This window comes from Penicillium pulvis (genome assembly GCF_028828015.1).
Source record: "Penicillium pulvis strain IBT 33274 chromosome Unknown contig_1_segment0_segment0, whole genome shotgun sequence".
Classification (NCBI taxonomy): domain Eukaryota; kingdom Fungi; phylum Ascomycota; class Eurotiomycetes; order Eurotiales; family Aspergillaceae; genus Penicillium; species Penicillium pulvis.
Genome location: NW_026643074.1, coordinates 902,433 through 929,324, shown reverse-complemented (window position 1 = coordinate 929,324; position 26,892 = coordinate 902,433). Strand labels below are relative to the sequence as shown.

At 46.5% G+C, this 26,892-nt stretch overlaps 11 protein-coding genes across 11 annotated transcripts; 6 read left to right on the top strand and 5 right to left on the bottom strand.

Annotated features, from left to right (window-relative positions):
- Positions 1-1,792: 1,792 nt before the first annotated feature.
- N7503_003306 (short chain dehydrogenase reductase) lies at positions 1,793-2,050 on the bottom strand (the record flags this gene model as incomplete). The annotated part of the gene is made up of 1 exon (XM_057062853.1): positions 1,793-2,050. The coding sequence occupies one exon, from the start codon at positions 2,048-2,050 to the stop codon at positions 1,793-1,795; it is 258 nt and encodes an 85-aa protein (XP_056923768.1).
- Positions 2,051-3,345: 1,295 nt separating this feature from the next.
- N7503_003305 (uncharacterized protein) lies at positions 3,346-3,819 on the top strand (the record flags this gene model as incomplete). The annotated part of the gene is made up of 2 exons (XM_057062852.1): positions 3,346-3,476; positions 3,525-3,819. 2 exons carry the CDS (start codon positions 3,346-3,348, stop codon positions 3,817-3,819), a joined length of 426 nt encoding a protein of 141 aa, XP_056923767.1.
- A 638-nt stretch (positions 3,820-4,457) lies between these two features.
- Positions 4,458-6,316, top strand: N7503_003304 (carotenoid oxygenase family protein; the record flags this gene model as incomplete). Its single annotated transcript, XM_057062851.1, has 2 exons — positions 4,458-5,114; positions 5,165-6,316. The coding sequence occupies 2 exons, from the start codon at positions 4,458-4,460 to the stop codon at positions 6,314-6,316; spliced, it is 1,809 nt and encodes a 602-aa protein (XP_056923766.1).
- A 536-nt stretch (positions 6,317-6,852) lies between these two features.
- On the bottom strand, positions 6,853-8,905 carry N7503_003303 (carotenoid oxygenase family protein; the record flags this gene model as incomplete). Its single annotated transcript, XM_057062850.1, has 5 exons — positions 6,853-7,576; positions 7,640-7,749; positions 7,816-8,127; positions 8,419-8,686; positions 8,751-8,905. 5 exons carry the CDS (start codon positions 8,903-8,905, stop codon positions 6,853-6,855), a joined length of 1,569 nt encoding a protein of 522 aa, XP_056923765.1.
- A 1,119-nt stretch (positions 8,906-10,024) lies between these two features.
- N7503_003302 (Zn(II)2Cys6 transcription factor) lies at positions 10,025-12,442 on the bottom strand (the record flags this gene model as incomplete). The annotated part of the gene is made up of 6 exons (XM_057062849.1): positions 10,025-10,583; positions 10,636-10,862; positions 10,921-11,642; positions 11,716-12,245; positions 12,306-12,334; positions 12,386-12,442. 6 exons carry the CDS (start codon positions 12,440-12,442, stop codon positions 10,025-10,027), a joined length of 2,124 nt encoding a protein of 707 aa, XP_056923764.1.
- A 308-nt stretch (positions 12,443-12,750) lies between these two features.
- On the top strand, positions 12,751-14,075 carry N7503_003301 (FAD-dependent oxidoreductase; the record flags this gene model as incomplete). Its single annotated transcript, XM_057062848.1, has 2 exons — positions 12,751-13,278; positions 13,341-14,075. The coding sequence occupies 2 exons, from the start codon at positions 12,751-12,753 to the stop codon at positions 14,073-14,075; spliced, it is 1,263 nt and encodes a 420-aa protein (XP_056923763.1).
- Positions 14,076-14,674: 599 nt separating this feature from the next.
- N7503_003300 (transcription factor domain-containing protein) lies at positions 14,675-15,829 on the bottom strand (the record flags this gene model as incomplete). The annotated part of the gene is made up of 1 exon (XM_057062847.1): positions 14,675-15,829. One exon carries the CDS (start codon positions 15,827-15,829, stop codon positions 14,675-14,677), a length of 1,155 nt encoding a protein of 384 aa, XP_056923762.1.
- Positions 15,830-17,423: 1,594 nt separating this feature from the next.
- On the bottom strand, positions 17,424-18,206 carry N7503_003299 (2-deoxyribose-5-phosphate aldolase; the record flags this gene model as incomplete). Its single annotated transcript, XM_057062846.1, has 1 exon — positions 17,424-18,206. One exon carries the CDS (start codon positions 18,204-18,206, stop codon positions 17,424-17,426), a length of 783 nt encoding a protein of 260 aa, XP_056923761.1.
- A 1,435-nt stretch (positions 18,207-19,641) lies between these two features.
- N7503_003298 (aromatic alcohol reductase) lies at positions 19,642-20,658 on the top strand (the record flags this gene model as incomplete). Its single annotated transcript, XM_057062845.1, has 3 exons — positions 19,642-19,677; positions 19,740-20,153; positions 20,215-20,658. The coding sequence occupies 3 exons, from the start codon at positions 19,642-19,644 to the stop codon at positions 20,656-20,658; spliced, it is 894 nt and encodes a 297-aa protein (XP_056923760.1).
- Positions 20,659-22,443: 1,785 nt separating this feature from the next.
- On the top strand, positions 22,444-23,840 carry N7503_003297 (transcription factor domain-containing protein; the record flags this gene model as incomplete). The annotated part of the gene is made up of 3 exons (XM_057062844.1): positions 22,444-22,502; positions 22,552-22,642; positions 22,698-23,840. The coding sequence occupies 3 exons, from the start codon at positions 22,444-22,446 to the stop codon at positions 23,838-23,840; spliced, it is 1,293 nt and encodes a 430-aa protein (XP_056923759.1).
- Positions 23,841-25,765: 1,925 nt separating this feature from the next.
- N7503_003296 (polysaccharide lyase family 20 protein) lies at positions 25,766-26,503 on the top strand (the record flags this gene model as incomplete). The annotated part of the gene is made up of 1 exon (XM_057062843.1): positions 25,766-26,503. The coding sequence occupies one exon, from the start codon at positions 25,766-25,768 to the stop codon at positions 26,501-26,503; it is 738 nt and encodes a 245-aa protein (XP_056923758.1).
- Between the last annotated feature and the right edge of the window lie 389 nt (positions 26,504-26,892).

Here is a 26,892-nt window from a genome sequence, read left to right as displayed (position 1 = left end):
CCCCACCGTTGCTCATTAGCTTTAGTGTGTCCCATTAGCACTTCAATTCTCAGTAGAATTGGCATGGGAACGCCCATCTATCAACGCCCCACTCCGTCGCATAATAGTGGAGATTTTGAATCGACCTGTAGGTGGGTACGCATCTGACTGATCGCTGGAAAGGATCCACTTCCAAGTTTATGGAACGCTTGGTTCGGTGATCTAGCTTTTTCCAATCCACATAAAACGCCACGATCGCTTTGGGTTCATTGAAACCTTACAATAAGGAGATACGAAGTTGCGGTGAAGTAAGCATGGCTCTACAGCCGACAAGTATTTCTCAAGGGCCCTAATATTTAGTCTGTAGGGTAGTCTCAGCTAAGAAAAGATTCAAACTCTGCAGGATGAATTTACTAGCAGGCATGCCTTGCATTGATGTGGGAAGAGTCTATTCAACCCTAAAAGGGCAAAGATGCGGTGAAGGGAGTGTGGCTCCACGCGTGTTTACCAGTCCTGTACCGTGTTTGTAACGACTAATGTCAGAACTTCTTCACCTCGAGTTTTCTTGGTGAACCTAGCGAACACTGGATATTATGCTGTTACATATAAGTTTCGAACGTGGGTCGATGTGCGCATCGGTTTATTTTGGGCGGAAAATCAAAACCAAATGACGCCAGGGCTCAAAACCTGAATTCGTGATAGCAATAGGCATAGACGTAACCGCCATAAGCTGATCACCATTATTATTACTGCAATATCATGTTCGGCAGGGTTGAACATTTAGTTACCTGGCTACGAGCACAGTTTAAAGCCTAGGACAATCATTCTCTTCAATTGCAATACGCATTTTGAGAAAGTTTACTTTGAAGTTCCTTCAATCTGCGGATATTAATACGACTTGCGTCTTTAGCGAGTGAAACATTAATCTGACAGTTTCGCGATATATAATCAATAAGTGGTCATTTATTCAATACAAAAACTTTCAGTTAAATAAATTTCATAGCCTAAGAGACTCCAACCACGTTTCTGATATATTGAAAGAAGCATGCACTATCGGTCGTAACATCATGACTTTCCAGACAGTCCACCCCGCTATCAAAAACTCCTAAATAAAACTTGCGGTCTCCTGATCACACCATGCCCATAGTTTTGCTGCTTTCCCTGTGCCTCCTTCAATTTCTGACCTCAATGAATCTTCAATATCTGAACGCAGATACCCGACACGTCCCCAAGGCCAGATGTACGCACCAGAGTGCTTTTCTATGGTCAGTTCAGGGGAGAGCCCTGCATAGAGCTCTGTATAAGCACCATAGCGTGTTGGCCACAATACAAGCCCTTGCAGCAAGCGCTGAATGCATCCCAAATACGGGACCATTAAATGCCGCGTCAAGTCCGTGTTGAGGTTCCCGGGATTAAAAGACTTGCCCATGTTAGCACAAAAAGCAGGATAGACGAATAATGAATAGACAGAAAAACGGTAACATACCACACTTAGTATGTTTGCAATCTTGTATCTTCTTCCATATTCATAGGCTAGTTGGTTATTGGCGGCTTTTGAAACAAAATAGTTGATGAATCTGTTATTCGATAATATCGGCGACCCAGACTCATCCATATCAACTCCTCCGTGGGGTGACAATTCCATCAAAAGTGAGCTGGCCCAGCACACTCTCACGGAGTTGAGAGGGGCGGTTTCTGCCGTCTTCTCCAATATTGGAGAGAGTAATTTTGAAAGTAGATAAGGCCCAAGGACGTTTGTGCTCATCTGAAGGTCATGCCCCTGTGATTAAGAGTTGGTAACATCAGTAAGCACTCATTCAGCCGCCCAATCAGTGATAGAAAAACCAACTTGCTCTGTTTTGACTGTTCCAGATGGAAACATGACACCAGCATTATCCCAAAGCACATCCAGTCTTGTCTCTTTAGTAAGGAAATTCTCTACTGCTCCCTTTATCGAGCGCAGGTCGGCAAGGTCCAAGGGCAACCATAAAAGACTGCCCTTGGAGTCGGGCATCGCTGCACATACGACTTCAATTGCCTCAGTAACGCGTTTCTCTGACCGGCCAGCCATATAAATATTAGCGTTCGCTCTGTACAGTATCTTAACTAGCTGTAGACCGACACCAGCATTGCCTCCTGTAATTATGAACACCTGATTACGGTAAGCTCCCGATGCAAGAGATATTTTATCGTTCGGGCTTCAGATGGCAGGCTATTACCTTTCCACTCTGATCGCAGATATTATCCTCCGTTATAGGCGGAGTTGGTATCCAGGCACTTTGACTCCAAGACTTGCCCATAATCTCTGACTCTCTTCAAATGTAGGGGAACGATTCAAAGACTCAAATGTATTGACGACTTCAAAAGCTTGGAGATAGAACACTCTTCTGCGAGTATTTCCAGGAGATAAAGTTGATATTGGGGGGAGGAGGGGGGTATTGTTTTTGGGAGATTTAAACGTGTGAAGGACGGGTTGTGGTAGGTCTTGATAGGACAAATTTGCTCCCACCGCTGAGCTACGAACATCTGTATGTATTACAATGTAATTTCAACCCCGTATAACCTAATACAAGGTCATAAAGATACGTAGCTTTACAGTCTCGTTCGGTAATATCGCTAGGCTGCGTTTGACGAGAGCCTGGGTAATTGAACACAAAAGCCACCAGTGCTAATAACCCCGCTGAGCGATATGTCATGAGACACTAGCGGTGAGTAATCTAAATTATTTCTGTGAAAGGTTGAACCAAAGCTATCCTAAGTCGTCTAGGTCATGTTCCCTCGGTGTGACATGCGCATATAAATTCAAATAATGCAACCTCACTGTGGTTCCTCGATTCTGCTCTTTACTTAGTGGTGAAGTTCAATTTGCTGTCTCTGTCGACTTTGCCTTTCCAAAGTCAAAACGGTACCATGCTGTCATTTCTGAGCCGCGCTACCACGACTCAAATTGAGCGACCGGACATTGCGGTGACGTATTGGGGACAAACATGGTTGGTCAAAATTCAATTGCATTCATAGTGTCTAACAATAAGCTAGGTTCTGGGTACTCACAGCTATATTTGCCATTACTGGGTTCTTATTCCTGGCATTGGGTGTCATGACGCGAAATAAAAACCTGCCAGTATTTTGTTATCTCTCAGCATTGGCTTGCTATACCTTGTCCATGGGTTATTGTGCCATGGCTGCTGATCTTGGCTGGGTGGCAGTAGAAGTGGAGTTTGTGCGTAATGATTCGAGAGCCATTTTGGGCAGCAATCCCACTCGCCAGGTGTTTTGGATTCGTTACGTGACATGGCAAGCTTGAACGTTCTGGAAGACTAAGTACAACGCTGACCAACAACCAGGCTCATCTCCACTCCTTTATCGATGACAGAACTTTTCCTCCTGGTGTCCGCTTCCATTGAAGTAATTTTGCTTGATGTCTTCCTCATCTTCATCGTGATGGCAACAGGCTTTTTTGGAGCGGTCATTCCGAGCACATATAAGTGGGCGTACTAGTAAGTATGGGACTCTTCTGATTTTGAGTTTTTGCTGACCTGAATCAGCTTCTACGGGGGCGTCGCATGTGCCGGTATTACCATTTTGCTTACGCACACAGGGTACCGGCTAGCCTCGCTGAAAGGGACATTAATGAAGCGGATGTACATCTTGTGCGGCATTGATATGGCTATCCTCTGGTGTGGCTATGGTATTTCCTGGGGGTTAAGTGAGGGAGGCAATGTTATTTCTCCCAACGGAGAAGGTCTCTTCTACGGAATTCTGGATCTCCTAGGAGGTCCTGTGTACGGCATCCTCCTAATAGTGACCGTTTATCGGTGCCTGTGTGGAATTGATGATTGATACCAGTCTTTGGCCTTGTAATGCACTAAAACCTTGGACGCTAGCCGACGGCTGCATAGTCACCTATCTGGCTAAGAGGCGTTGATCCACTTCCAACATTTCACCAATTTTGCCACTCTTATGAAAACTCAATGCGTAGTATCTGTACTGCTACATCATACCTCAAGCCCTGTGAGATGATGACTATCTTCGCAGAAGGATTCTTGTAATTGATCTCGTATACTTTCCTTGAAGGAGGAACGCGTTGCAGATCACGGCCTGTCATACTTTCTGTCCGCTGAATATCACCACCGCTTCTGGAAGAATACATGAAAATTGACAAGAGAGATAGATGACTTAATAGCTTGTCACGTCATGGGCCTTGCGAATAAATAAATTATACTTAAAATAGGCGGGGGACAAGCCGAAAGCAAACGGAACTCCTTCGTTACCGATTCGACCATAGTGGACACTAAAAGGCGATAAGATATGGTTGAAAATCTGTATTTCTGAAAGCCCACGAGATCTTTGCAGATTGTGGCTAGCCTTAGTCCATAAGTTGGGAATTATGATGGATAGATCAAATAGTTGTAGGACGAAGAAACCACAAACGCACCCGTATGTGTACAAGACGCTTATTTTTTTGATTAAGCTAACTTATGATGCCCTTTGCTAGGTATCTGAAAGGCAATTTCGCCCCTATACACAGCATAAAATCTGCTGCATCTTGTGATTACATCGGAGACATTCCAGAAGACCTCGTTGGCGGTCAGTACGTCCGCAACGGGGGCAATCCGGTGACAAACAATGATTTAGCACGAGATTTTCACTGGTTCGATGGAGACGGCATGCTCAGTGGTGTCTTTTTCAAGGCAGACGAGAAGTTCGGCATCCAACCTCAATACGTAAATCGATACGTCTTGACAGATGTTTTTTTGGCTGCCGAAGCATGTCCCGAACTGCGCATCCCAATATTGCCCAGCATTGCAACGTTGATCAACCCAAAGGCGACTTTGGGTTGGATTTTCTTCGTAATATGTCGAACGCTCTTTTTCATTCTGCGGTCCTGTCTCAAAAACCCTTCAAGCGCAATAACGAAGATAAGTGTAGCCAACACCAATGTCATTTATCACGATGGGCGTGTTCTAGCCACATGTGAAAGTGGACCGCCAATGAGGGTTTCTTTACCCAGCCTTGAAACGGTTGGATGGTTCAGTGGCTGGAAAGCGGAGGGCGAGCCGCTGAAATCGGCTCCTTCACCTGGGATTGGGGGACCCGGTATATGCGGCTTTTTGAAAGAATGGACTACTGCACATGTAAGCCCAGTTCTTACCTGCTATCTAAATCTCTTGACTAAATAATATAGCCCCGGAGAGATCCGCATACGCAAGAACTAATGCTTTTCCATTCGACATTCATCGCACCCTTTGTCCACTACTCGATTATTCCGACCTCGAAAATGAAGAACAGAACATCAGGGCCTGCAACTCCCATTCTGAACATGCCTGTCCCAGGAATTCAATCTCCTAAGATGATGCACGATTTTGGTGTATCTCGCACGCATACAATCATTATTGACATTCCCCTTTCGCTTGATCCAATGAATCTTCTTTACAATAAGCCAGTAGTCGCTTATGAATCTGAGGGACGTACACGCTTCGGCGTGTTTCCAAGGCGAAGTCCACATCGAGTACGGTGGTTTGAAACCAAAGCTTGCTGTATATTCCACTCGGTCAACACCTGGGATGAAGTGGATACGCTTTCGGGTGCTGTTACAGCTGTGAACATGCTTGTGTGTCGTATGACCAGTCCTGCAATGATTTTCACCGCAGGAAACATCTCCCCACCGGTACCTTGCCATGTTGGTGAAGAGGAATGTCGACTATACTATACTCAATTTGGTTTGAATCAATTTTCGAATACAATCAACCATCAGTGGGCACTTTCCGCTATACCTTTTGAATTTTCGCATGTTCCCAAACACCTCACAATGTCTGCAACCCAGTTTGTCTACGGCTGTTCTTTATCGAAAGGCACATTTACTGCGGCACTTGGACGAGCGACCAAAATTGATTGTTTAGTGAAGCTGGATGTCAGTTCTCTGATTAAGAAGGGTCTTGGACAGCCACCTGTTCCTGTGACCGGCTGTGTGGATGACCGGTCCGTTCAGGAAATCCTGGATCTGAAAGATCCAAATGATCCTATCAAAGTATTCCAGATCCCTGATGGATGGTATGCACAAGAATGTAGTTTCGTTCCTCGGAATGAAGGAACGTCAGAAGATGATGGATGGCTTTTGACCTTCGTTTTTGACGAATCCCAACTCGACGTGGAGGGAAATGCATTGGATAATGCCCGTAGTGAGCTATGGGTCATTGATGCAAAGGGAATGCAAGACTTGATCGCTCGGGTTTTGCTGCCTCAGCGAGTGCCGTATGGACTACATGGAAGCTGGTTTCCCAAGGAGGAAATCTGCAAACAGCGGCCTGTGGAGAGCTACCGGGAAAGTCTGAACTAACATCTGAGACAGTCCATGACCTCTATCGTTGAGATGAGGCTAAAGAATCACTATTTTCTAGTCCAGTAATATGCTTTGTAGCGGTATAACCTTGCAATGCATTGATGGAGCGGCCGGTACTTCATCTCAGCTGGGTCTCTTAAGAAACCAGAATTCCCCCGGGGCCTTGCCTTAGAACCTGTTTCTATATAATCGTGCGATAGATCATGCCTGGTATGACTTTGCTGTTTATTAATGCTTCTTACCGTCCGCTTAATTGTTTTCCGAACATGGAGAATATGTTATGATTCATGAAATTCTACAAATATATCACTTTATTGACGGGATCTCGGTTGTGAAACGTAAATTGTACTCTATATTTCACCAGCCTAAAATCACATCTGTCCGAATAGCCTTCATATCGCTAATACAAAAGGCAAGGACAAAAAAGGACCTTCCAAGCTGATGGAAGACTATCATCCCCTTTGATTCCATATAGCTATGAGAATTCATGCTTTCGACCTTAGTCCTCTTGAAGTCAAGGAGATGTGACCTTTCTAAGGGTACATCGACTTCTGCTCTATGAAGCTACCGTGGGGACCTAAGCCATATACTTGAGGCATCATCGCCCTGGCAACCTCCTTCATAGTTCTTCCATCAAGAGCAATGAGGATGCTCTGTGTTCCATCTCGGTTAACAATGATGGTGAGGACAATTCCGTCATCTTCCTCGACAGCCCCCGGGCGCGCGATAAACACAGGCTCACAAGGACAGCTCTCACCATCCTCAGGCTGCCAGACCTGGGTCTTGCCTGTTTGCCAATCGGCTTTGGCAATTCGGCTGAAAAATGCGCCTTGCACACATTTCAGGTTCTTGCCAAGCCGACCAACAGGAACCAACGTCCCCGGTGACGGACCGCCGTTGCCACCCGTGGCATAAACATACCGATATGATGGATTTGTTGAATACCCCTTGTTGATGCGGGGAAGCTCCATGGGGAAATTACGGAATGCTTGTGCGATTGTAGCCCTCCCTGTATGATCTTTCGACGACATTTCGCCGTCAACACCGGCCAACTCATAGCGCACTAGTGTACCTTCTTGGAATGGTCTCACAGGGTCGAGAGTATTGCTCAAAGTGTACTCCCGATATGGGCAGTAGTCACAGTCGTAGCTACACAAATCGACATGGATGTTGGTACGTCCGGTCTTGGGGCAGACGTAATCATATCCGTTCACGGAGTGGAAAAACATGAAGTTTGGGGCTGCAAATGTTCGTACACTGTTTACAGTTAGAGAAAGAGGTTGACGAGAGGGCAAAAGGAAACGAGAAGGTAATACTGACAGTTTTCCATCCTCTTTATCAAGCACGAAAAAAAGCGTTTTGGATTCTGGCTCGAACTCGAGCATGTCCATGACGGGCTTTCCCATATCACTTACATCCATATGAAGTGGCTGTGCAGGTGCTATGTCAGCTATGTACTTCAGAGATACCAAGTCAAAGAGATGAAACAAGCTCACGTTGCGAATGAAAATGACGTATTTGTCGGTGATGGCAAGAGAATGGATGTAGCAAGGCTGGCAAGGCAGAACGGTATTCCAGACCAAAGAAGCTGGTTTACTTGTATAGGATAGTGCAAACACAGACATCTTTCCCTCCTCGGATATGATATAGTTGAACGTCAACCCCCGCTTCCGATCCTTTGGCGGGTGAGCGCAAATTCGAAATCCAGATAGCTGAGGATCAATATCTGCGTAGGTCAAAAGACGCTTTGGTTCCAAGGTCTTCGAATCACAGACCTGCAAATAATTATAGTCTGTATGGACAAGAATCTGCAGATCATTTGAGTTCACAATTAGCCTAATGTCCTTTTCATAGTAGTGTTCTGGTGTGAAGCCGGTCGAAGGTTCGGTTTTGCTATTACCTCTTCTTCGTCAGGCTTAGAAGCTGTACTTCCACGCGACAGTGGATTTTCATCTTTTGGTAGATGCATTCCTCGTCGGGGCATAACTTGAATGTTGAGTTCATCTGGACCCAGGTGGCCAGGAGGCAGATAGAGTGATTGCTGAAATGGATTACAGTCAACACAGGTTTATCCATCAAAGTGCACCGCAATTTATTACCGATTCACCCAGCAATTTAGAGCATGGATCCTGCGCATCCCTTAGGGGTGTATTGGCATTAGGGCCGAACATATGGGTGCGGACAATGCCGTCACGTTTTGCATTGCGAGCAACACCATCGGTGTTAGAGCGACTGGTGTAATGAACTTGGCCATCTGCAAACCGGAATCTGTGTAGAGAGCCCAAACCATCGAAAAAGTGCTGCAGAACCGCAGCAGGCTTGGATCCATCCTCAGAAAGAGGAACGACAAATTTTGATCCACCGACACTTCACCACAATAGGACAGTTAGATTTAGAGCAAGTGAGGGGGAGTTTATTGCGAGGCTCTTACCGCACAAATTCACCAGCTAGCCACTTTGGCCAGCAACCTTTGATCGGGCACTTCAATTCTTGTGGTGTCTCTCCAGTATCCTTCATATACGGTGGAACGTATTGCAGATCTTCCTCCGTTACGAAGTAGGTATTGTAAGGGAAAGAATTCGTCATTGTGATGCTTTTTGGCTGGCTGCTGTGGTATAGTTGCAATGAATGTTCGGACTGGAACGGTAAAGGTGGGTAGAAACGTGAAAACACCGGAAATTTATATTGAGCGAGCAATGGAGTTCGAAATGACCGCTACAAACTACCAAGTTTGAAGGCGGAAGAGTGCCGAGGGAGCCGATGGCACGATTTGCGGACAGCCCCAGGTCATCGCGATCACTATGGGTTTGTTCTGCACTACGGCATGGGGGGAATCTACCCCGAACTAATTGATCTTTGCTGATTGGATGGAAGACATGCCTGGCAACGAGGATCAATGATTCTTGACTGGTGTGGGCCCTGGCCTTATCCATCGCCCGGGATGACTATCCGCCCTCTCCCCGAAGAGATTAATCAGCTTGCATCACCAGACTTAGGTTGGTGAGTGAAGGGAAAATTAGTTGAATTCTTGTTCTGAATTTCGCTGCACAGCACAACATGGGGTATAACTGGGTATTTATAGCACCTCAGATACATCATCTGGAAAGACATTTGGCCCGACCATAGTCATAGGCCACATAGGCATACTGTTGGGGATCAGGATCCTGCGCTTAAAAAGCCTTAATCGACCCCCTGTATCTCCGACGCTGCTTCCACTTTCATCATTAAATATAACAGCTACAGTGAATGTCTATGCTCGCGGGTATAGACCGGGGACATCATAAACCGGGAAGATCGGAAAAGGCAACCACGGGGAAAGTGCGGAGAGACTCGCAACGGAAAATGCAGTTTGGACCATTCTTCTCATTTAAATTATTATGACTTTGATAGCGTGGTCGCATAATGCTAATTGTTATTCAGTAATTTCATCCTGATATTTCTCTCGTAACATAACTAGGTTTTGTTCTTGTCTAGAGGAATGATGACAGTAAGATTAATGGACAGGGAATAGGTAAGCGTGATAACACTAGCTGTATCTTGAAGAGGGACGAGTAATCAGAGAAACAGGGATCTACAGCGAGGTTAAGCGCAATGCAGGAAATTTATTCAATAATCTTATTTAATGTCGTGGCCCCTAGCTGATCTGGTTTTCCTTGATGTACGCCCGCCCCTAGGCAAAGCTCTCAGTGGTTGCTGGGTGAAACATCATTCAGACCTCATGTTGGAACTGCGATAATAGTCGTCCCATAAGAACCAACCAAACGTACAGTCCGAGATTGGCTTTTGAAAGTACGTTGGACTGCTTTTCTCCCCGTGATCCCCATGATGAGATTGTGGAAATTGAAGCTCATTTTCAAGCATTCGTGACGTGGCTTCCATGTCAACTGGCAAGCAACTCAGGTAGGTCGTGAGTTCATCATCACTCATATCAATATCGACATAATCATCCCATGAATGTGTGGTCTGCTCTTCAGGCTCTGCAACCGTCTGCTGCTGGGATATGGGCACTACGTTGCGGGCTGGCTTTGTGGACTTGCAATGGCGGTTAAGAGATTGAGCCAGATGGAGGAAAACAGCCGCAGTATGTTGAAGTTTAGAGCATAAATCGGCGAGAAGCCGCATTTGGGACCTCATCTCGGCAAAGTAATCCACGGCAACAGCCAGTAAACGCAAATCGTCCTCATGTTTGAGGGATTGGCTAGAACGGTGCACTATGTTCTCGAAAATGACGAAGAAAGGGGCAAAGGGATAATAGAGAAGTTGCCTGTGTCATCTTTGCGGTTAGCAGGGTCTAAAAAAGGAAAGCTTTCTCATACCAGACAACTCCGTTATATACTGAGCCCCAATTCGATACCAAAAAGGGGAGTAAGGAAATCGCTTCACGAGCACAAGATAGGCGGAGATCTGAAGACATATCCCCCCTTAGTAATAGAGTTAGAATGTGCAAGTATTGAAATTTGGTACTGTTGATTCCCAGTTCCATTTCATGGATCTGATCTGTGTCTGCTGATACTCGCTCATTCTCCAAGGCTTGCGTCAAGATCTAGATTTATGCATTAGGTTTCCAATTTCAAGATTAGCCAAGACAGTGTAAATCTTACCATATTCGTGGTTGAGAACCACCTCTCCAATTTTGCCCGCGTTTCATCCTTGGATTGATCCGAGCTCCCCACACCCAGAGCATCTAAGACATCGCTCGTCAACTTTGCCAGCTCAATGGTATTTTGGAACATGACGGCGCCGAAAACAGAATTTTGAGAATTCCGCTGCTCACTACCGAAGTCCTTCGTGTCATGGGGGCTGAACTTCCGCATAAACTCTTTCTCCGGCAGCGGAACATGTCGGCACATGAATAATGGCAAGAAGGCAGACCGACCAAATGCCAGCGCACAAGATTTGTCCATTGTGAAAAGCATCCAAAATAAACACAGCTTGTGCTGCCATTCATCGAACGTATCCTTGCTATTCTTAGCATGCAAACCCAAAGCTTCCGCCTGGCGACATGCATGACTTAACAGCATCCATGATATGTTGGGTGCAGCGAAGTCTTCGCCGTGAACAGCGAGCAAGGCCAAAGCCTGCACATTAGCCAAAGATGGTTCGAGGAATATCTGGCTATCATTAAGTGCCAGTTGGAAATTGTTCCGGAGTTTGTCTTCATGCTCATCATGCTCTGTAGATATGGCGGCAAGTAAGACATAATTGAAGGAAACAATCCAAGCTTTTTCCCGGACCTTTTCAGGTTCGAAAACGATCTGCCTGAGAATTTCGTCCGATGGGAACCGAAAGAATGGCTCACCAACCTGAGAATAGTCCAAAAACTCTAGGGCGACGAGTCTGAAGTTAGTGGGATTACCTAACAACAATAATTGGTTAAGGGATGGGAATGAGCTCACTGCTAAGGAGGGCATATCCTACGGATTTCGAAGGAATATGAAAACTGATTGAATCCTTTTTTGATACTGGCAATTTTGCTGATGTCAGATTCGATGACATGTTGTGAATCTCTGAAATGACATCCTGTCGGGAATCTTCAACACCTTGGGGGGGTAAACGCTCAATGCCAGCAGGCGCCTCTTGAAGAAAAGAGAAGGAATGCGATGGACCGATGTATAGCTCCGGATTGGATCTGTCTGCTCCATTCACAATTGTCTGGTTGGGTGCAATCGGTAATTTGCTCAAGTCTCTTCGCGAGGGTGTTGCGGACAAGGTAAGCAAGGCCTCGTCAACGGATCTGGTCAGAGAATTGATTGTGCCCTCCAAGCGTTCGAGGCGAGTGTCAATGCTGACTTCCGTAACTTTATTAGAGGCCTCAGTCACATGAGGTCTTTTCCCATTCGCATTGACTGACGACACTTCCCGGGAATAAACGCAGCTACTTGGCCACGGCTTGCAACCACCGCATTTCGGCAACTCTCTTGAACATCTTTCAGATGATTAGCCAAATTTGATACCTGACTTCACCTCATGCAGGGGTGCAAAATACTTGAGTTTCTTCACTCGACAAAAGTCGCACTAGCACTGTTAGCTTTCGCATATTCCCGATCGTCCGCAATCCGTACTTACGGCGAAACGAGCAAAGCTGCGCCCGTGGGCTGTCTCCGAATGATTGGAGGCTTCCATAATGTTACTCAAGGACGCAGGCTTCGTGAGCAATACTATGGAGCTCTGAGTGAAGATGGCAAAGTTTATGGAATGGCTCCGGACAGGCTGAAAGATTGCGTGGTGCTGAGTGGTCGTCTCCGGAGAGTGCTCCGGATAGGTTCCACCCTGGACCAATCAGAAGGGGTGAACCCGGAGCTCGAATCATACCAATTTCCGTTGCCCATCAACAACGTCGCATACATATAAAGCCACTTGACTACAAGCACACATTCTCTCTATTATGTCCTTATTCTGTTCACTGCTCCTCTTATTCAGATACGCATGCCATGCATCCGTCACCCTCTATCGCAATCATCGGTGCCGGGCCGAGTGGCCTTCTCTTCGCACGCCTCCTTGAGGTGAATGGACTCAAGGACTATGTTCTTTACGAGTGTGATGAATCGTCCACACCGGGCCCGTGGCAGCAAGGCGGTTCTCTAGATCTCCATGGCCCGTCAGGTCAGCAGGCACTCAAGGAAGCGGGTTTATTCGATGAATTCAACACGGTCTACGCACGCTGGGATGCCTCGCGCATCCACATTGTCAAATCTTCTGGAGAGACAGTTGGGCGCTTTGGTGAGGGCCGTGACGCGCCGGAGATCGATCGCCTGCAGCTACGTCAGCTTCTACTGAGCTCTATACCCGCGCACAAGATCCAGTGGGGTCACGGTGTGCGCTCTATTGAGGGGAAGAAAACAAAGAGTCCCGATGATATGGGTAATGGTCACGTTATACATTTTGTAAACGGTATCTCGGCCACTGGGTTTAGGCTTATTGTTGGGGCTGACGGGGGTTGGAGCAAAGTCCGTTCTTTGGTAAGTCAAACAACCCAGAATCAACAAGAATTTTGATTCTAAGTTCTGGTCGCAAATTGCAGATCTCAACAGCTCAGCCAGTCTATTCCGGGAAGATGTACATCGAAGGCAAGATTTCGCACAACAACGAGAGTTACAAAGCAGCCCACGACTTGGCCGGACCGGGAATGATGATGGCGATGGGTCCAAACAAGAGCTTAGCATTGCAGCAAGTGGCTGATGGCACATACAGAATGTACTTTGGTGTCGTCGTTGCTGAAGACTTTTACGAACACCGCAATGGCAGTGCTATGGAAAAGTCCGAAGCTGTGCGACAGTTGATGCTGTCTTCCAATGAGTTCTATGCCAATTGGGCTCCACAGCTCAAATCTATCGCCGAAAATGCTGAAGGGCCATTCCGTGCCTGGAGTTTGCACTATCTGAAGCCAGAAGAAGTCGGTTGGAAACGCGATGCGGCTCCGGGTGTGACGCTAGTCGGAGATGCAGCACATCTTTCAACGCCATTTGTGGGCGAAGGGGTGAATTGCGCCATGTATGACGCTGTGCTACTGTGTAGTTGTCTTCGTGAGCTTTGTGGCAAGGATCTGGATATTGGAAGTGTCCAGCAAGCGGGCTTGGAAGAGGCCCTATCTTCGTATGAAAAGGAAATGTTTGAGCGCGGTCGGGACTTGATCCGGCGCAGCGCAGAGAGTGAAGCAGTGCTTTTCAGTGATAATGCGGTGGAGAATGTTCTTGGATTTGTTGATGGAGAACATGATGAGCTCCTATACAACGTGAAGGCCTCGGGTGGCAAATAAAGGCATCAAATCCCAATGCATTGGTGTTGATTTCAGGTTTTTATTCGTTTGTTAGCTATCTGGCTCCCCCTCTCCTAGTCAGCCCAAAAACCGAATATATGGCCGCTTCCAGCTGGCAAGTCTAGGAAGGAGGCGTCTGACCAGAACTGCAGATGTCGTTCCGGTTTTCATATGATGGCAAGCTAAAGTTATCATGAGAACTGCTAGCGTATAACAACCATTTGAAGTGTATATGAAATTACCTGGCGCTGGATGTGCTGACACGCAAATTCCGACTCTTTTTTGCTTTGTTTGTCTTTCTACTTTTATAACTCTAGCTACAAAGTGTATCTCTCTTTTGTCCCTCATTTTTCACATGTAGCGAAGCTTTGTCAGGAACAATCAATGCATGATTGACTCCGAGTCGAAAAGCCACCACCACGCGTTATGGCTGCCAAAAGCTTTGCGTAGAGTTTTCCATACCCCAAATCCAGGCCTGTTCTTGTGCAAGACCATTGTTGGGCGCAATGAGATCCGGAAAGAATGGCTCAAGGGCCATGTTAGAATCGTGACATGAGAGAACTGTGTATTACGTTAAAAAGGCTTTCCAGATGCTTCGGTTAGTCCATACCTTGGTCAAGTTCAAATAACGCCTGTGAAACAGTCGTGTCTTCCACTAAGTCCACTAAGCCCGCTTCTTGAGTAGCTTCCTCCGTCTCATCTAGTTGGTCTTTTGGCTCACATTCACCCAAATTCTGGGAATGGCCAAGTGCGGGGGCTTCCATTCCCTGAAACTGTGAGCTAACCGCATTTATGGGAGTCAAAATCTCTTTCAATTCTTTCTCCATGACTAATCGAGTCAATCGCTCTAGGATATCAAGTCCCTGTTCTGAAATGGGCGATCGTGACTTCGACTTCAAATGTGCTTGCATTTTCAAAAGCCGACGGAGGCCTATTTTAGACTGCTGAGACTCTGGGGCCAAGGGGTCAATGTTGGTCAGAACACAAAGCATAACACCGGCGGTAAATGTATGGATGCTTATAAATGCGGCAGCATACGTATCCGCCGCAAGCGAAAATATGAGGGATTCTCCAAGGTTTGAGGTATTCATAGCAGCATCTCGGCAGGCCTCTAAGGAGAGATGGGACGCCTTTCTAGATGATTCGCGAAGACTTCCTAGTTCGCGATCACTACCAGGTCGCGTTCGGTACGTGAGAAGTGGTCGATGGATGAGGATTCTTGCATTTTCATACGCTAGCGAAAGAGCCAGAGCTTGAAGCTGATAGACGTGGCTCTCGAAGCCAGGGCCAGATGCACCAATGTCACAATCCATTACTTCGACAGAAGAATATTGTGTCGGGGTAATAGGATTTAGGCGTAAAATATCTGGTAATTCGGCCTTCCACTTCTGCAATCGGTCATCCAATATGGGCACTTTGTGCAAAAGTGTTTTGAGATCGAGTGAGCCTGGGCGTCGTTTGCTGCTCCCTGATTGATGCGATCCGACTCCGTATAAATCGTTCAAGACATCCTTGAGCAGAACAGACAATTTTGACATCAGATATTTATAAGACAAGAGACTGGCTGGGCACTGGTGTAATTCATCATAAATGGCCGGTGACTGACCAGGAGACGTCATCAGCGGATCTAGGAGCTCCACATTGCAATCTGTATCAACGATGCCATGGGGGTATCCGTATGAGATAGAACAGAAGGTTTCGATCTCATAAATAGCCCACCAACAGCGTTTGCGCGTTTCAATAGTTCGCTGCATTTCAGCAGACGTTGGTTGATTGATGGGTAACTTGCGGTGTAAATTCATTGCTTGTGCAACACGTAGTCCACATCCACAGACTGGCCATGCTAAATTTGGGCTGCCGTGGTATAGGTAATATGTGCCTAATAGAACACAAGTCTGAACAGCCTCTAGCGAGCCAATTGAAACGATGTCTAACAATCTGGACCGAACGGTGGAAAGGATTCTCTCTTTCAAAAAAATAGGATCCACATCTTTCCTTTCCAATATCTGAGATCTGTACTTTCCAGTGTACTGCAAGGCAATGGCGATAACCAATAGGAAGGTACTGATGAGACCGAGATTAGGCGTAGCTTCAAAATTACCATCAGCTGATGCGTCGTATAATGTCTGCCATCTCTGCCTGAAATCATCTTGATGGAATATGAGCATGAACCAATGTACGCGATCGAAGTATGTGTCGATCAGCAATGCCGCTACTTCTCGCGATGGGAGGAGGGAAAGTAAGTCTGTTGAGGCCGACCTTAGTTCCTGTAAGAGCAAATTCGACGAATATGGCCTCTTTAACCTGGATCCAGCGTTGGGGCTACTACTAGTCATGGGATTTACCAATCCTGGCGGTTTTTGGCCTCCCGGAATGGCTGTAGCTATTGAGGTGTCTATTGTGGTAGATCGATCGAGTTCAAAGGCCTGCACAGCGTGAGAATGCGGGTTTTAGAATTTTAATCTTGCACTTACTCCTGCTACCAGCGACATTGTTGAGCTAGACCAGGGCTGGTCAGTGAGATTGCTATCAATCTCAAGCTCTTCCTCTTCCTCTGTAGTATCCTGTTGGCAATTTCGCCTACTTCGCGTACGAGTAACAGGTATCTGGAAGGGTCTGAATCGATCCACTTGACCTGTTTGGCACTCAACACCCGCGTGAACGCAGAGAGTGCACGGGCGTTGGACATCACACTTAAGTCGCAATTAGACCGTAGCGGGTGGCAATTTGGATGATAAATTAAGGGACTAACCCTAAGCTTTTGACGTCGACATCGCTGGCACGCACTGCCTACTTTTGTTCGTTTGCTCCGTAAAGCCATACTGACATTGAGCTTGAGACTGTGCAGGTGAGCAAGACAGGTGAAATACAGAAGACCGAGTTTTAAGGGGCTCTGATGATGGCGCTGGTGGGCACCGAAACGCCCCGACAGGGAAAAGGATAGTATGGATACTGACAATTGGAGTGATGTAAAGATCTCGGCAAAATGTCACCGCCAGCTCGTTAGGTCATCAGGTGCTCCCGGGCCGATATCATGTCGTGCCGCCTGCTACACAATATTCTCGGTTGCAAAACTTGTTAGATTATCGATATTCTGGTAAGAAGATCCGAGCTACGTTATCCGATTGTCGGTGCCATTTTTAAATTAGTCGAACAATTTGGCGGAACACTCGTAAGGCCAAATGGCAATATATCTTCATTGATTCATTTCAGGGTAAGAATTGGAGATTCCGGATCATAAACACTGGGATAAATATTGCTACCTTGTAACGACCACTGAATAATAACGATTATGGCGTTGAATCTTTTGCTAGTATAATGCTAGATGCGAATCATATGGATCTTGCTTTAGTATCCGCCTGTCTTTTCGGCCATGGGTCTAAATGTCACAGTCACGGGTTCACTGCCGATACCCCTCTTTTTGGCGTCATCCAAAATCGCGACGGTTGCTGTCGCTCCGATGCGAGTGACGCCAATGCTCATGACATGTAGCAAATCATCAAGCGTGCGAACACCACCCGCGGCTTTGATCTGAACCTCGGGGCCGGAGTTCTCCCGCATCAGCTTGATGTCGTCTATGGTTGCACCGACATAGTTATAGGAGCCATCGCTTTGCTTGACAAACCCATACCCGGTTGATGTCTTGACAAACGCAACCTTGAGCTTGGTGCAGATTCTGCAAAGCTGAATAATATGCTCAGATTGGAGGTAGTCATTTTCGAAAATAACTTTGAGAATAGCATCATGGCTCACTACAGCTTTATTAATGGCATCGATTTCTTGGGTCACATAGTCCCAATCGCCGCCAAGAACCTTGCCAACATTGACCACCATATCAATTTCAGTGCCGCCTGCCTCGGCAGCAGCGATAGCCTCGGTCACTTTGACGTTGGTCGTGCTGTTTCCGTGGGGAAATCCGATGACAGGGCACACCCGAACATCAGTTCCGGCGAGCTCTCGCTTCGCAAGAGGAACGTGATATGGCTTGACGCAGGCGGTTGCCACATTGTTGTCTCTGGCAATCTCGAGGCCGGCCAGGACATCATTGTCGGTCATTGTGGGATGGAGAAGGGAGTGATCAATCATCTTGGCAATCTGAGTAAGATTGACGGTGACAGTATTCTCAGACATGATTCCGGTTTCTTGTTGAGCGAATGGATGTTTGGTGGTTGAGGCCGGGACTAAAGTGATCAATTGGTTTTAATTAAGAGAGTCTTCTGATTTTTGAAATTGGATATAAGAAAATAAAATTTCCAGAATAATGGTGGGTTTATATAGTTCCCTTCGTCTTTTCGGATCGACTTTCCTTAAAGTATCTTGGGATTCCGGTGGAATGACTGCCTATTCTAGAAGTGGGTCCCAGCGTGATGATGCGTGCTTGAATGACTAATATAGGATAAAGACTTCTTCCGATCACCGTGGCTTTGTTATTACGTGATAGGGACTCCGCTCGCCGGACATGCATCGAATGAAGACACCCACATTGGGTGCTCATCACTCAAGGGAATGGTGCTCAATTTACGCCATAAATTGTCAATTCACGAAAGTCTACTTTGAATGTGTTTGTACGACCAGAGGCATCATGTTAAGATGGTTAGTGTTACAAATCTACAATTTACGCAACCCTGAACATCCGAACGTATGTATCGGATTCCCTTTAACTGTTCGTCGTTTCCTTTCCAGATTAGTGCTCACCCCCTCGCCGCTTTTACTGAGTAGATCCGAGCACGGCCTTAGTCGCAGTGATCAGATCAGTAAATCAGCAAGTTGTTGTATTTTCGCTCTCAAAAGCACGCGATAATTTGGCGCTGAACGCTTGGTGCGCCGATGATTTTCAGCACCGGATGCACTCGCTCTGAGTATCTCTGCCATAGAAGTAATATTGTGGCTGAAGAGGAATGAAAAAACGCGCATGATGCACATAAGGGTCTCGAGATAGTAAGTCTTGATATAGGCCTTGAAGTCGCCTTCCTGTACTAGCCCGAAGATCGAGCACATAGCTTGTTATGGAATGGTTGGAGTTATCACTATTTGAATATAGTGGCTATGATCGCACAGTATAAGCAAGGAAGGGCTTTGTCTTATTACTCTTTCGGCGATGGCACTCAAGGCAGGATTTACCAGAAATTGAAAGACAAGGCACATCAGATTGTATTTTCCTCTGCATATTGCAGGTATCGTGGCGTGTATCATGGTCGACCATCATCATTCCAATCAGAAATCGAACCCGGCATTTCTAAGCAATCAGTCAAGGTTGCGACTACCTGAGCAAGGCTTATCCGACGGTGGGCAACGAAGAGCAACCTGATTGCTTTACTTGACATTCACCGATTGGCTACAGCGGGAAACGGTCAGTATATCCGCTTTCACCAATCATATCACCAAGAATCCACCGCAAGCAAGCGTTACCTCTAACTACCGTGGGAAGACAACGATGATGCTGCCAGTCGAATGTATAAATATGACTTTGTCTTCAATCCTACCTATGTGGAATATCAATAAGAAATCTTGAAGCCAGAGAACCAAATCACCAGAGACAAGCCTGACTGCCAAATAAACATTCACAATGGCAACTATCCTGAAGAACGTCGCAATCGTCGGTGTAAGAACGGCTTGACAATTATCTAACAATTCGGTCTTCGGTATAAGCTGATATATCTTAAGGCTAGCGGAAACATTGGCAAAATCATATTTGACAGTCTGGTTGCTTCGAACAAATTTACCATAACGGTCATTTCCCGCAAGACCAGTGAGGCTATCTTCCCCCCAGGAGTCACGGTTCTGAAGACAGACTTCTCAGATAGCGCTCTGAGGGATGTCTTACAGGGACAAGATGCCGTGATCTCGGCAGTGGGAGCCACCGGTTTCAATGAACAGAAAGCGCTCGTGGATGCAGCCATCCACGCTGGAGTCAAACGTTTCATCCCCTCGGAATTTTCAGCCGATAGCCAGAGTGAGGCCGTGCTACAGTTGCTGCCATTATTTGGGCAGAAGAATGACCTGATCAAGTATCTGAAAGAAAAGGAAGTCTCAGGTTTGACTTGGACTGGCATTGCCACCTCTGGATTGTTCGATTGGGTAAATGATATAATATCTTGCAGAGCTGGTGTCCGATTTCTAACTCTTATTTTACCACCAGGGGCTTCGTAATGGCTTCTTGGAATTCGACCTTTCCAATCACACTGCTACGATCTGGGATGGCGGTCACAAAAAGTTCACTTTGACCAACGCAAACCAGCTAGGCCAGTCGGTGGTATCTGTACTCGAACATCCACAGGAGACTAGCAACATGTATCTGTATGTCGCGTCTGTGGAGACCACCCAGAGGGATATTGTCGCCGCTCTGGAGAAGGTGACTGGGGTTAAATGGACGACTGAAGATACCACCACGGATGAGCAGGTTAGTGCGGCTGTCAAGAAGCTCACAGCTGGTGATTTCAGCGGCGCTTTTGCACTGGTCCGGGCCACCTGTTTCGGTAACACGCCTGGTCTTCATTCAAGCTATCTGCAGGACGAATATTTTGCAAATGAATTGCTGGGTCTAGAGATGGACAATGTTGAGAATACCATCAATCGGCTGTAACATAGGCTCTTGATTCTCCGACATGACCTGCGTTCATGGTATGGGGCACTGTGGTGGCAAGAGCAAACTATACTAGGTTACACAAATCAAGTTGCTTTATTAAATTGTTTCTCTTTCACTTAACTCTTAAGTCCCACAAATTCGACAAGAATCAATATAATGACTATGTCCGAATAATAACGTTCTAAAAGTACGAATCGGCAGGATTATGCATCTGAAATAGGAATAGTCAACTTTCTTTATGCAAACGAGGGCTGATGATGGCGGAGGGCGGAGGGCGGAGGTGTCCCTTTAAATTTTTCTCATTATGTTACGTTGATAGGAACGAAGGCACGAAGCCAGAAAATGGGTGATAAGAAGCATGACATAAAGAGAGGTCAGAAGGACCGAAACTATGGGCTATGTAGCTATGGATCGGTCACGTGTTGGCTTGGAACCGGGATGGGCACGTAACACACGAGGTCTAAAGCCAGACATTAAAGAGACCTTAGATTACGTGGTTCTGGTTGCCCGAGAAGCCTGGTTAGAGCTTGCCTTTTTTACGCCTATGAATTAATCTTTAACCATGCCTCACCAGACACAGCAGATTGTAGATAAAGACGACTGGTATTTAAGCTAATAAACAGCGGCAGATACGATGTTTTGAACTGGCAGATAAAAGCGGCAGAAATACGTAAAAATGGTCCAAAGAGCGGGGGGTTACAAACCACATGCAGCATGCGGACTTTCTCGGCCGCTTGTCCGCCGTAGCCAATTAGCAAGCTAACTCCTTGGTGATATGACTGGAAGCTTACTGTATTTATCTTACGCTAAGATTATTCTATAACGCCATCCGAGGTTCACGGTACTTACTAAGCTCAACTCTTCTCCATTATACATGCGGACCCTTCCCTCCAATTGTCCGATTCGACCAACCAGGGCACACTGTCTTCCAATAACTCATGACTCAATTGATAATCATCTTTTCAGTCACCCGATACTGTTCGATTATCAATAGATTGGCTGATATCACTGCGACAGAGATTGAGTGTTTGTGAAAGATAACGAGTCATGTTAACGACCAACGCGGTTGCAACGAAATCTTGCCTCGAATGTCGTCGGCGGAAAATCAGGTGTGACAAGTGTATTCCTTGCTCGTATTGTGTGAAGGTCAAGATCAAATGCCGCTACCCAACACCAAAGTCAGCTTCAGAGAAAGGCGAAAGCTCGAATTTAGGCAACGAAATCCAAAGTGCTCGCATTGATAGTATTGAGAACACCTTGCAAACCCTCGAGCGTAGGATCTCTCAAATCTCCGAAATTCTGCAACAGACCCACGCAACCTCAAGCTCTGGCCAATTTGATACCCATAGGCTCGAAGCACGTCATCCGAGAGACCAAATTTTATCGGCGGGGAGAACAATTAGTAGTGTATGTTCATCAGTTCAACGTGACTTCAGTCTTATGGTTCTGATTTGGCATTAGGGGTCAACGGGCTTAGCGTCACACAGGCTAAGCGCGTCTTATAATTTCCAAGACGATCCAGGCAATCGATGTCCGAGATTTAGTCGAACGGATTCACCATCCACAGTCTCTCCAACGGGATCCCTAGAGTCTCTCCACCCGCCTCCAACAACTATCTTCTTTATGTGGCAAACTTATCTCGAGAGAGTTGATCCTGTATTGAAATTGATCCATACACAGACCGTGCAACAAGATATTATGAATTTTATGCGGGGCAAATTCCGTCTCGATTTGGCTCGTCATATTTCAATGTTTGCGATATACTACACCTCTGTGATTACAATGTCAGATAAGGAATGCTGGGAAGAGTTTCACAAGCCCAAGGGGGCAGCTTTGAAAGGGTAATGTTTAGAAGTCCTTGCGTGATGTGTTTCACTCATAAAACAATAGATTCCGCGATGAGTTGGAAAACTCTTTGGAACAGTCTGGCTTTCTTAACACATCGGACATGACTGTTATACAATCTTTTGTCTTATACACTGTAGGTCTTCCTTACCATATCACTGCCGAAGAAAACCTCACCATTGCTGTGTCAGGTATGTGGCAGATTCGACAAGCGAGGACCGGATACCAATCGCTTGAAAGATCTCGCGGTCAGGCTGGCTTTCCAAAACAATCTACATCGGGATGGCCTGGAGTTCGATATGCCCCCTTTCGAAGTCGAGATCCGACGTCGGCTATGGTGGCAGATCTGTGTCCTGGATGTGCGGACTGCCGAAGACAATGGCTCGGATCCACGAATCCTTACTACATCTTTCACCACGCGATTTCCTTCTAATTTCAACGATGCAAGTCTCCACCCTGGTATGAGCGAGATGCCTCAAGCATATTCAGGGAGAACAGAAATGTCATTTTCTCTGGTGAGATTTGAAGGGAGTCATTTTGCACGACGCGTAGTTTTCTCCGATAAATATTGTCAAGAGAATGCCTACGATGTCTTATCAGGTCCTGAGAGATGTGTGGCCATCAACAACTTCGGAGACCGAATAGAGGAAGAATATCTATCCCATCTAGACAAGAGCGTTCCTTTGGACTTTATCACCGCAGCGTCCATTCGTCTCATACTCGTCAAGCTCAAACTCGCAGTGAACAAACCCCAAACGAAGCAAAGTCAACACCTTGTCATGCAACAGAGTTTCCGAAAGACTTGTGTCAACATTTTGCAACGTGCTCGCTTGCTGCGTCATTATGAAAAGGGGAAACAATGGCTTTGGCTTTTCCAGACATACCTCGAGTGGGATGCCCTGTCATATCTGTTCATCAATATGTCTCTAGTACCGTCAGGGGATGACGTCGAATTAGCATGGGGTGCTGCTGATGACATCTATGATTATTGGAAGAACCACAGCGATACGTGTCTCAACTATCGCTGGAAAAATATCGAAGACCTACGTTCCCGGGCTTTATACGCCAGAGGCTTGGTGCAGAGGGAGCCCAGTGTCTTTACAATGTCACCCGTGGGTAGCTGTGATCCCAATCACTGTGATATGAACACCCAAGTCCAAAGCGCACCCGTTAGTCAAGCAGAAGTCGTTTCAACTGCATTGCAAGGCGAAGGTATTACGGAGAGCCTGACCATACCCAGTGCGGGAACAGGTTGCCAGTGGAGTGCACAAATCTTTGAGAAATACTTCGAAGTGTTAGACTCAGAGCATAACCTGCATAGGTCATGGCTCTAGAAAACACAATATTGGTGAGAGTTTTGAATGTACTTTGGAAAGGTCTCATCACTGAATTCTACATTCATCATGTTGTCTAAAACTCCATTGCAAGGCAGGAGCAAACACTCATGGATCTTCCTCAAGCTCAAAGATTTTGCCAGAGTTTGAAAGCCAGTGTGGATCGAGAGAGCGCTTGGGACTTCCCATGACGAGTGCTCAACCTAACAATTTCTGTCAGTGAAGCCACTTCACTTCTTGTACTAAATACTTGCCCATACAGTGCAGGAGCTCTGTATCTCAAGCGCACGATTCACCATGATCGACCAGCCCTATAGGCTAATAAATGGCCCTTCACGTATTGTTCCTGGTGTTAAAGACATTTGAAACCTTTGTTCCTGTCTTTCTCTGGTTCCCCATAGCCCCAAACCTTTAAGCCCTGACTGACATCCGCATTGCGGTAGGCCGATAAGACATCGGATAAATATTCAAACTCAAACTTGACGTCGTAGGACAGGGTGCGGGAGACTTCTCTCTCTTTACTTGCTTTTCATTTCTAGAAAGCGACTGGGTAGTCAAAAAAGGACCTCTGAGTAATCAATAGTGTGGGGTGTCAGCGAGCAGACGATCATGATCAGCGAGTGCTCACTGGTTAAGTTAAGGGTGGCCGATCTATTACGTGATATCAATGAGCTGCTCAGTGCGCCTGAGCCCAGACTGAAATTTACTCAGCGAGCCTGAGTCTGAGCGCCTTCATAACAGCGGCGGCAACCAGAATAGGAAATCCCCTCCGTCAAAGACAGTACGGTACGTATAGTCGCATATATAATCTACACCCAACTAAATGCCGGGTTTCGGCATTCAACTCCTTGCCAAACCTCTCAGTAAAACGGAGTAAGCTTATCAAAACTTTCAAATGTCATTAATAAGCATGTAGCCCGACTCAGCAGGGACAAATCCGTGGCGCTAATATTGGATGCCAAGACCCCTTGACTTCCCTCAATGATCATTATCCTGAAACAATGAAGATGAAATATTATGAAGACCAATTTCCTAAAAGGGCGAGCCATATTTAGTAAGTTTCATACACCTTCTACATAGTTGAATCGCAACATTGCTTCTTACCAATAATTGTTTCCCCGCCCCCAAGTTTTGTGCCACGGGTCCCTGCGGTAATTCCCCTGCGGTAATTCCGCGACCATTAACCTTAAACGGACTAACCAATGCAACCCTGGAAAGCGTCAAACACGCATAGTATGAACAATGTAGTATTAGAATTCTCAAAAGTCACGAGATTAGTCTAAGCTGGAGATTTTTATTCCCACTGCGCACTAGAATGTGTGCTGACCTGCTGACAATCTCCATTATGTGGAAATTTAATATGTATGATCATCCACAGGGAGAAACTGCCGATACTGATCGGTTGATCGCCCCCTGGAGTTTATTTCCAGGATAATTATTTCAGCTTAGTATAATGGAATGCAAGGCGAGCATTCGTCTTACAACATAATCACCTATTGCAGTATACTACTCGTTGCATGACTAGAGGATTCAACGCCATATGCGGAGAATGAAAGAACCCTTCGTATATGCAGGAGGTGGCACATTTGCTTATCCACCACCAAATACAACATTAGAAGCCTAATGAGCATCCACAGTGAGACAATTGGAGGATGCCGAGGTCGATGTGACCAGTTGGAAGTTTCTCCGGAGCAGCATTGTTTTCCCGTGTGGTGCAAACTATGAACAGGTCGTTTCAATAAGAGCTCAGAAAATATAAAATGCCCATCTCTGCCCGGCAATACTGAGAGGCAAGGGCAAGCTTCAGACTTTCAGAAGAGTCCATCCATTTCCACAACACATCATTTGGCAAAGCCTGAGATCTTGATTGATTTTCATTCTCCATCGAGGTTACCTTCATGATGATGAACAAGTCAATCTACACGATGGGCCTCCTGGCTCTGAGCCTTTGCGCCCAGGCGACCCAAACCTTCAGCAACACAGGAACAACCTCCGGCTGGGACTCCACCAATAAAGAACACGAGGGCACCGTCCAACAAGTCACCAACGTTGTCTACAAAGGCACGACAGCCTTGAAGATGACCCAGATCTACGATTCGAGCTATACGGGACGATACCACTCGGAGGTAGTGAAAAACAACGTGTACAAGCGCGGCGACACCGGCTTCTACGGATTTACCTTCCGCCTCCAAGACGACTGGCAATTCTCCCCCGCTCAGTCATACAATATCGCTCAATTCATCGCCGACTTCTCTGACACGGGTTGCGACGACTACATGCCCTCCAGCATGATCTGGCTCGTCGGAAACCAGCTGTACTCCCGTGTCAAGCAGGGAACGATTTGTGCACAGAAGATCCAGACCTTCTCCAACATCGTTACCGTCTCCCCGGGTGCCTGGCACAGAGTCGAGATCCAAGCGAGCTGGAAGACCGACGGGACTGGATTCTATAAGATCTGGTTCGACGGGACGAAAGTCTTGGAGGAGTATAATATCAATACGACGATTGAGGATGATCGGGAGTTCCAGTTCCGGGTTGGCTTGTATGCTAATGGATGGCATGATGATGATCAGATGAAGGGGACTCAGGGGACGCGGCAGGTATGGTATGACCAGATCGCTACCGGGACAACTTTTGCGGATGCCGATCCCAGTCAGTGGTGAAATCAACAGAGCAGGGGTTCAGCTTTGGGGGCGATTGATTGCGCGATCGTTCGTAGGTCAGATCCGAGTATCGGCTTTCTGGTCCGTGGTATGAAGCTGAAGGATCGCGCTGTGGGACTGGGGAATGCGACTCGTCCTATTGCCCATATCTGTTCCAGGCTCTGTATGTCATTTCGGCAAATGCTGTTGATTCGATCTAGTCAGGGAGCGATGGGGATGGTGTAAACAGTCTATGCGAGAGAGAAGAATAGATTTCGATAAAGAAAGCATTATACCAAGCTTCGCCCCCTCCATTGAACATTTAGAACTCAAACCCTGAAGCACTTTTCTAGAAGCATAAATGGCGCCTTGAAAGTTTTAATCCTTCTCCGCCTGGGCAAGGGGCTACG